Source organism: Sprattus sprattus, assembly GCF_963457725.1.
Source record: "Sprattus sprattus genome assembly, chromosome: 3".
NCBI classification, from domain to species: Eukaryota; Metazoa; Chordata; class Actinopteri; order Clupeiformes; family Clupeidae; genus Sprattus; species Sprattus sprattus.
This window is the reverse complement of record NC_137922.1, coordinates 23,307,440-23,317,439: the sequence shown is the minus strand read 5'-3', so window position 1 is coordinate 23,317,439 and position 10,000 is coordinate 23,307,440. Positions and strand designations below refer to the sequence as shown.

The 10,000-nt window shown below is 42.9% G+C and overlaps 1 protein-coding gene across 1 annotated transcript in view; it reads right to left on the bottom strand.

Annotated features, from left to right (window-relative positions):
• lrp1ba (low density lipoprotein receptor-related protein 1Ba) overlaps positions 1–10,000 on the bottom strand; it is a gene marked incomplete at both ends in the record, with an annotated part of 268,441 nt that overhangs the window by 24,768 nt on the left and 233,673 nt on the right. Inside the window, 3 exons of the mRNA XM_080836005.1 lie at positions 957–1,073; positions 2,492–2,598; positions 3,500–3,723. Coding sequence (XP_080692131.1) covers positions 957–1,073; positions 2,492–2,598; positions 3,500–3,723 — 448 coding nt within the window. The remainder of the gene's footprint in view (positions 1–956; positions 1,074–2,491; positions 2,599–3,499; positions 3,724–10,000) is intronic.

Here is a 10,000-nt window from a genome sequence, read left to right as displayed (position 1 = left end):
TGAAATGAACTCCAGCAGACACACACACACACACACACACACACACACTCACACACACACTGGCCCATGCCTTAGAGAGAAGCTCAGCATGGCAAATCAACAAAACTTTCTCTCTATCTCTCTTCTTCCTCTCTCTCTCTCTCTTCCTCTCTCTCGCATCTATTCGTTTAGCGCCCACACTCACTCACTCACACACAGACAGACACACACACACACACACACACACACACACACACACACACACACATACACCCACACACACATTGGCCCTTGCCTTGCTAAACTTTCTCTCTCTCTTCCTCTCTCCCTCTCTCTCTATCTCCAGTTTTGTCTCCGACATAGTGGCTAAGCATTTTACCGGTTAACCGCAAACAGGGCCCAACCCTGTAAGCACTTCCAGGACGTTACAGCGGTTCCTCCTCGATAAATTATGAGAAAATCAATCCAAAACACATATCACTGCACACAGTTCCGTGGGCCCTCGCCACCACCAGATAGCCAGGTGCTGCCTTTGACAGTCCTGTCCAAAAAGGACTAACCGCCGTCCAAAAAGAACTTACCGCCGTCCAAAAAGAACTAGCCGCCGTCCAAAAGCACTGGCCACACTGCGGGTGCTGATAGATAAAGCACATCACAGGCCACGCTGCCTTTTTTTCTATTCAATTTCAACCTCATTGCTATTCACTCTTGCTGGACCCTTCAAGCACAACATGCAGCTGGAGTGTAACTGGTGAACCACAGGGCACGGAGTACTCTTCCTGCTGTGAATAACATGCCTTTTAAAGCACACCTCACCAACACGCTTGGCTTCACACAAAGAATGTTAAGCCATGGTCTGGGTAGTGCGGGGTAAATTGGAGCGGGGAGAACACGCCGATGAATGTGGGGGTTCGCGGAATCGTGGGGGTGAGTAAAGGGCTGCTGGGATACATTTTGCGCAGTGCCGGAGGACTCACCGTGTCGGCTGCTGGCAGCCACTACCACGTCCGAGCCGTCGAAGCGAACGCTCCCGATGACTGACAGCTCGGCGTCTGCCCAGTACAGGCGCTGGTTGAAGTAGTCGATGGCCAAACCTGGAGAGCCAAGAAAAAAGTGATGAATGGGAAATAATGGCAGTGGAACTGACTGCGTTTTATGCTGGTGGAGGAATGTATTTTTTGGTGATACTTTCCTTGCCATCTACTTTGAAGCCCGAAAAGAAGTCTTTTTGGCAGTGAGTAGCATATTTCAGAAAGGATAAGACATGGAGCGCTTTTAGTCTGGTACACTCCTGCTGTGAATCCTCTTGGCTGACACTCAAGCGTCAAGCATATTTCCCAAAACATGGTGGCCCTATGTTCAAAAAGCAGTCTGGAGAGGAGTGAGGTCTACTACAGTACCAATACATGCATTTTGGTGTACCAAATATTCAGCCATAGATTGAGGATACGATGAAAGAAAAATGCACACTGACCCTGTCCACTCGATGCACAGTTTAGAGGTACTTGTTCCTGGCGATCTATTAGTTGGAAAGCTTCCTGGGAAAATACATATTAGCCTACCTATCTCAGGGCAGTTTCAACACTGTGATTCTTTATATCCACTAACAAGTTTTTTTTGTTTCTTTTCTGGGAGTGCTTAAGCTCATTATTTTAAATGGCAGCAGTAGTAACCCTTTCCAACAACTGCCATGAAGAAGCCCATTAAAAGGCATATGCATGGCTAATGCACTGGGCTTTAACCTTCTGAGAGGATTTGGCTGTGTGCCTCGATGCCCAGTTCTCCCTCTCCTCCCCCGACGCCTGAAGAGGGGAAGAACCGGAGGATGGATGGTACCATTTCCCCAGTCAACTCCCACTGAGGGCCTGGGGAGATAGGTCACGCTAGCGGGGCTAAAGCCAAGTGCTAGCGCTGCTAGAGCCAAACGGTTTGTCTTCTGCTCTGTGCTCACCGTGGGCTACAGTCTGGGAAACGATCAACTGAGGAGGGCCTGTCTGCTGGTCTGGTTTTTCTTTCCCCCTTACAATCAATCTGCAGCCAGCGCTTTTGATTAATTAATGTGAAGACGCCAATATGGCTGCAGTCAGGGAGTTTTAGTAAGAGGTGAGAGATGATTATTAGCAATGCTAGAAGACAGATCTGTCTGTGGATCACAGGTGCACAGTTGAATGTGGGTCGGCAGAGTCAGGCGGAGGTCAAGTGGGGATGAGGGGAGTACCTGTGGGCCTCCTAAGGTTCAGAGGTCAAGTGGGGATGAGGGAGAGTACCTGTGGGCTTCCTAAGGTTCCGAGGTCAAGTGGGGATGAGGGAGAGTACCTGTGGGCCTCCTAAGGTTCAAAGGTCAAGTCAGGATAAGAGAGAGTACCTGTGGCCCTTCTTAGGTTCAAAGGTCAATTAGGGATGAGGGAGGGTACCTGTGGCCCTTCTTAGGTTCAAAGGTCAAGTAGGGATGAGGGAGGGTACCTGTGGGCCTCCTAAGGTTCAGAGGTCAAGTGGGGATGAGGGAGAGTACCTGTGGGCCTCCTAAGGTTCTTCTCCAGCAGGACCCGCCGCATGGACCCATCCATAGCTGCCTCCTCGATTTGGGAGTGGTCACCAATCACGGTCCAGTACATCATCCTAGAAATATATGCGGTATGCATATTGGATATCTGGACATCATCTGAATCAAAGACCTCAGTGCTTTGATTTACTCAATTCCACTCAATTTTTGTTTCAAAACAATATAATAACATGAGATGAAACAGGTGAGAGAGAGACATGAGAGAAGTGAAACAGAGGTGGACATAGCCAGCAGTCTAAGCCAAAAAACCCAGACAGAGACTCCAGACAAGAACAGAAAAAAAGAAACATGGTGAAAGATGAACAGAAAATAAACCAAAACAACAGCACTGCAGAGAGCAGAAAGAACCCAGCAGAACAAAGTCAAGAACATAGCGGAACAGAGGATAAACCAAACAAACAGATTCATGGTGCATCATATTGTTTTCCCACCACCATGGACTAAGCAAGCCTTCCGTAAGTCCCCTAGATATCTCTCTCCCCCTCTGCCTGTTCAATACAAACTGCATGGCACATCCTGGGGGGTCTTGGGAGGACACTATTCCTGCTCAAGTCCTCGGCAGACGAGAAAGAGAGAGCATTTGGCCATGAAACACAAAAACTTTAGAGAAAAAAAAACAAAACTAAATACTTGGATGCTTCAGTGCAGATGAAGAAACATGTAGATACGTTTCACTGCAGGCCAAGATGTGGTAGAAAAAAACCTAAATGACTGAACTAAATGGGAATATTAAACAGTCTGCCTCAAGAGCAGGGACAGGACAGAAAGAGAGATATTTCCTACTCTCTTCTCATCACTTATTCTTTGTTCCCTGCATTCGATTGAACTTCCAACTGCACAAACACTAAAGCTGCCACAACCGGTTGGCACCAGAGCGGAACCAATCCCACTGAATCGATTTCGTTTCGAAACAGAGAAAGTAGAGGAGTAAGTTTGTGTAAGCGGCGGGCATCTCACCCTCGCACTGGGTTCACAGTGATGGAGAAGGGCTCGCCGGCGATGTCCGTGACCAGCCGAGTGCAGTTGGGCCCGCCCAGCTGCCCCACGTTGATGGAGTAGCGAAGCCTCCTCCAGTGGGCGGTGTAGTAGCTGAACCAGTGCATGCGCGAGTGGTCCGTCCAGTAGATGTTCCCCGTCACCCAGTCGGCCGAGACGTCACGCGGGCGCCGGAAGTCTGGACACTGCCATTGGAGAGGGAGGGATGTGTTTTTAACCGTGCTCGACAAGACTGACTTTCTGTTTGTATTTCTCAGTCATATTCACTCTCACACACACACAAAGATACCACACACTTGCACAGATACACACACAATCTGTCGCTCTCTCTCTAACACACACACACACGAACGCACACACAGACACCAACCACAACCACCTCAGAACGGTTGATATCTCATTGTCACAGGACTCTTTGAAGTCAGACAGATATCTCTGGGGGAGTGGGCCAGTGTTATTATCCCATCCCCCTACTCAAATCAAAGCCATTAGTGAAGTGCACATCTCACACTGTTACCCCTCTCCCACTGAAAACCATTTATTTATTTCCTGCTATTCTACCGTTATTCTTTTTTGCCTTGCTGACGCATTACCTTGCAAAAAGCATAGCAAGATTACCTTGGATGTGGGAAACCCACCATGTGGTTATCTCTGCTGACACAATGCTTTGGTGTCAGAGAGATGCTAACTACTACCTATATAAACATTGTGTGCTGTGTTTAGCTTTGCTTCTCTCGAGTCTGTGGCAGTCTGGGAGTGAGCCCTGGCCTCTCTCTTGTCCTCCAAGATGGGACTGAGCCCGTGCTTCTCTCTTGTTTGCCAAGATATGCATATTGAATAAAAAGATACTTCCGAAAAACTAGGTATATTTCTCCTTCAATGACTACATTGATATCAGAGTAAGCCCTTGTCCCAGTGATCCCCCATTGTTTCTCTCAGGATAGTTTAATGTCTATGTGAAATCCTTTAACATCATCCGAAAGTGGTTCTGATCACTTTGAATGTCTTTTATTGTTGAGCTAATTTTGATGAATTAAACATTGCTTCAGGTAAAGCTAATTTTGATGATTTAAACATTGCTTCATGCTATCGACCGGTGTTTCGTGGTTGTCTGGTTGCTATGCTAGCTAACTCGAAAGCTACCTACACTGTAAAAAAACAACCTAATTTTACAGTTAATAACTCTACATTTTTACAGTGGTTTTCTGTTTTTTGAAATTGTATACAAAACTACATATAATAATGGAGGTTAACTATAAATTAAAAACACGACTCCTATTTTAAGGATAATGCCAATAATGACAAATTACATGGATTTCAATTTTTTTTACAGAAAATAACTGTATTATTTATACATACATTTTCCATTTTTCTGAAATACATGCAAATGTAAATAAAATTACACTGATAATCTGTAATTTAATATGTAGCTCATTATATTATGGTTTATGTACATACTAACAATTTAGCATGATTCTATGTAAATTTACAGTGAATTCTTCACTAATTCAGCATAAACATTTTTGCAAACCCATTTTCATTTAACCTGTTAGAACCTTGATGTTTTTTCCTAAATGACCTAAAAATTCCATGCCCAAATGTAAAGGCTTACTTTTGAGTTTTAGGCACAGTATGGTGGAAAATTTCAATTTGATGTTACAGAGTACCCGTCAAGCTATGAGTACCATATATGATTTTAAGATTTTAAGATAATTTTAGAAAGATGTCGATAACCTTCCCAAAATGTAGGCGCTCCCTATTTTTTTTCATTTACATCTAGATTACTGTGGATGTAAGTAGGAAAATGAATAGAAATGCCCAGTTTTGTCATATAATTGTGTGCCCCCAAGGGTATGCCATCACTTGAACAAATTTGGAACTGATATCTCATCCCAATCAAAAGTTAGAATATAAATAATCGGTGAGCCCTCCATACACTTCCGTGACTTTTGCTGCTTTTTGATTATACCAGACTCTATTTCAATCTTCTCGTCATCCAACCGTTGAAGCTCTTCCAATACTACTGTTACCCCATAAAAACAATCTTTTTGGGGGCTGGCTCTCTGTTTTATTTTTAGAAGCCATGATGATGTAGAATAAATGTGTTTTGTTGTGCACCTGCATTACGTTATAGAACTGTCAAAACTTGCGTGGCTAAACGGCAAAACAAATGCACGTGAATTACTGATTACATCCCACCTTCTCTGTTGTGCACTCGGATATCTTTGCATCTCATTGGTCTACAGTCATGATTGACACATGTGTGGACCAGTCAAGGAAAGTATTAGTTTATGTTTTTCACGCACAGACTTAGCAGAGTTTACCATAGCAACCATGGACATATGATAGCAACAAAATAGTCTTGGGTGCGCGCATTGTGTCAGACTGACAGGTCAGTCAACCTATGATATTAGTTACAGGTTCCCGTATCTTGCTGGCTGATTGGGTTATCGTGATAAGATAAGACTCTGTAAAAGGTCGGGATAGCCTTCACGCTTAGAGCAAGATGTTACTCATAAGAGGACTCAGGAGGTTGAAGATGTTAGAAAGATGGGTATTTTTATTAACCCAAATAAGGCACAAAGGCAGTTAAAACACTGACAATACTAAATCAATATAAAAAATACAGTTTTCACTAAGGACAAATGCATGAAGCCACCAACAAATAAGCAATTCACATAAGACCACATGTATAAAAAGGACCATTAACTGGTCAGTGAGAGTCCTTATTAAACACGATCACTCTCACTACGAAACAAAACAAAAGCAAATAAAAGGACCAAGGTAACTAGCCCATCGTGAGAGCTCCAAGGACTTACGTCCTATTAAACTGGCAACTTTCCTGAACAAAGAACAAAGGTAAGTTTAAGTAGCCTTGACAAGCACCTTGAATTGGCTCATACCAATCATTGATTTCAGGTGTGTCAATCAGCAAGGCACCAACACCTGTGGCTCACAGCAGCCATACCTAAACAATCAAACTCCCAATCAACTAGGAAACACAGACTACACATGGTAGCAATTAGGCTTGGTGCCGGCATAGCCGACACATAATAAAGCAGCCAAATCTCATTAAACATAAACTCCATATATCGCGCCATCTTCACAACACAAACTTAGACACTAAACACCGGTTGACAATATGATTATTGTTAAACTAAATAAACAGAAAATTTCAGAGACAAGACATTGAATGTGTGCTGATTTTAACTGAACAAAGACATGAACATCAAACATGTAACACACACACACACCAAAACACCTTCACCCAGTCCACAAAAGCAGCAGCCTACAGGCTGCAGTGGTGGGTCACACAGGTGCCCCGTCACAGACTCACTTTGTTCATTCGGTTAAAATCAAGCCACCCCTGAACTAAACACCACTATACATATTTGGGACCCATTCTAACGGCATCGGCAAGCCTGGTCTAGTCACACAAGAGCATTGTCCAAATTCCCTAATGCTGAATGGGCACTAAATCCAACAGACCCACTCCAAAATCTTGTGGAAAGACTTCCTATAAGAGAGGCAACTGTTATAGAGTAGTTTTGGAATGAGATGTGCGTGAAACTCATATATGTGTGATGATCAGGTGTCCCAATACTTTTGACCTGACCTAACCTTGGATCTGGCTGGCCCAGAGCAATGCAGAACAATAAAGACGAGACAAGGGGGAAATTACTTTGCAATGGACTGACTCACTCCATGTAGTTTAATATGAGTCTGAAGTCAAATGTTTTAACTTTTGTGGGTAGAGGCTATTGTGATGTTCCTGCTGAGCTCCGCTCCGGCCACGCCCCCTTCAATCACACAAGCACATACACCTGTTTCACTCTCACTCATGCTCTCAGCTGCATGTCATTAGTATCATTCACCATCCCAGCTGCACTGCATTCAGGTCCCAAATCACATGATCACACACACCTGATTCACTCCTATATATAACCTGCACTCCCCTCACTCCGTGTTTGGTCTCGTCACTACAAGGGTGAAACCTATGCCCAAGTCTTCTAAATCTGTGGCCCACTCTACGTCCCTGGGATTCCGCCTTCCGGCCACCGGCAACTACAACCCCATTGTCAGCTGGCTTCCAGCCCAGCAAGCTCTCTGTCCGTGGGCGTCCAGCCCCGCAAGCTCCCTGTCTGCTGGCTTCCGAGTCAGCCATTTCGGTGCCGGCAGACTTTTAGGACTGCATTATCCAGAGTGCCGTGCATACGGCACCGGGAGTAATGTGACTGTCTTGTCCGGCCTGTAGCCGTGTACCTCTGTTCTTTGCCCTTGCGCACAGTAGCCAGAGTGAGACTCTGTGCGATCTTTAGTTCATGTTCCTAGATCTTTGTGTTAGAACTCTGTCTGTTAACCCTTTCGTTGATTTGTATACTCTGTTTGTGTCCTGTTCCCCGTCTGTACTCCATCAATAAACTCTGCATCACCTGAAACTCTTCAATCACAAACCCTGCAAGTCAATGTTTGAAATAATTGTCTTCCAAAATAAAACCATCATTTTACAATCTTGAGCATGTGTCAGCACTTTATTGAATGTGTTTGATCATAAAAATGTAGGAGCAATCTGGAAAATGACAGTTTCTCTGCTAAATGTGAATTGTCGTCACTTAATTGAAGGTGTTTCATTGTAATAAATGAGGGAAAATCTGTAAAATACCAGTGTTTCTCTGCAAAACTGTTAGGGCTGCCACTTTATTGAAGGTGTTTAATCTTAATTAAAGAAGCCTGACTTAATGAATGGTGTTTGCTCGTTATAAATTAGGAAGAATCAGTAAAATAACAGTATTTTTTGCTGAACTTGTTGTACTGTCACTTTATTGAAAGTGTTCGATATTAATAATAAAAAAATCTGTAAAATAACAGTTTTTCTCTGCTGAACTGTTAGGGCTGCCACTTTATTGAAGATTTTTAATCTTAATTAAAGAAGCCTGACTTAATGAATGGTGTTTGTTCGTAATAAATTAGGAAGAATCTGTAAAATAACAGCATTTTTTGCTAAACTTGTAGTACTGTCACCTTATTGAAAGTGTTCGATATTAATAATAGATACAAAAATCTGTAAAATAACAGTTTTTCTCTGCTGAACTGTTAGGGCTGCCACTTTATTGAAGGTTTTTAATCTTAAATATCGAGGAAAACATTGTAAAATAACAGTGTTTCTCTGCTATACTTTTAGTACCCTAACTTAATAAAAGGTGTTTGCTCGTAATAAATTAGGAAGAATCTGTACAATAACAGTTTTTCTCTGCTAAACTGTTAGGGATGTAACTTTATTAATGGTGTTTGATTGTATTAATTGAGGAAAAATCTATAAAAAAAACAGTTTTTCTCTGCAAATCCTTAAATGGAAATATCTGTAAATATAGGGTTTTTGCACTTTATTTGAATTAGGATGTTTTACTTTAATTTTGCGGTTTTTGTTTGGCAGCCGTAGCTGCCAGTAATTTACTGTTTTTTTACAGATTTTTTTTTTACAGTGTAGGAAACTTAAATAAATGAAAACGGTTAAAATCGTAGAGTTCCATTTGTATGAAATGAGAGCTAGCTATCTAGCTGACGTTACAGTCTTCTCAATCTAACTTAAAAAATTACAGTGAGAAAAAGGTAGAAACCTTCTGGGTGCCTGTGATGCTTCGTCCCCAAATAACTGCTGTTCTAATATACCCTGGTCTGTAGACTGTTCTCAAATGCCCTGGTCTGGAAGGCTGTTCTAATATACCCTGGTCTGTAGACTGTTCTCAAATGCCCTGGTCTGTAAGACTGTTCTGATATGCCCTGGTCTGTAAGACTGTTCTCAGACATTCTTTGGTTCTGCTTGCCTATCACTTAGAGTCACTGCACGTCATTGACTGATACCTACGTTTAACTTAGCAGCTAATTAGCTCGTACAGAGCCGTTTGTTCATGTTAACACAACCTAGCAACTGCCAACTCAGAAAGCTAGGATAGTCCATAGCCAGGTTAACTGGAGTGAGACCTCACATGTTTTACACCTCTTTCAGAGGTTCGCGCTCCATAGCATCCTGCTAAATACAGCTTGGTGGGAATACACAAGAGCCATCACGTTACTGAGTGGGAATGAGAATTTGTTATCTTTAAAGCATTATTTTTACTTATACATGAGAGGGTTTCGTATGCGGAAAATGTATGTGTGTGTGTGTGTGTGTGTGTGTGTGTGTGCGCGTGTGTGTAAGAGAGAGAGCGAGAGAGAGAGATACATGCAGACAGAAAGAGGGAGAGAAAAGGAGAAAAAAGTGAGAGAATGAGAGAGAGAGGAAGGAAGCGAGTGAGCAACGGAGAAGAAGTGAGAGAGACAGAGATGGAGGAAGAAATACCACCTGTCACCAGAGGAGTAGAAATGCTTTAATCTTTCTGCAGGCTAAACTTCAACTAGAATAACTATGAAGCGTGTCAAGGCATCTCACACATCTGCCAGTCCAAGAGAAGAGATGCTTCT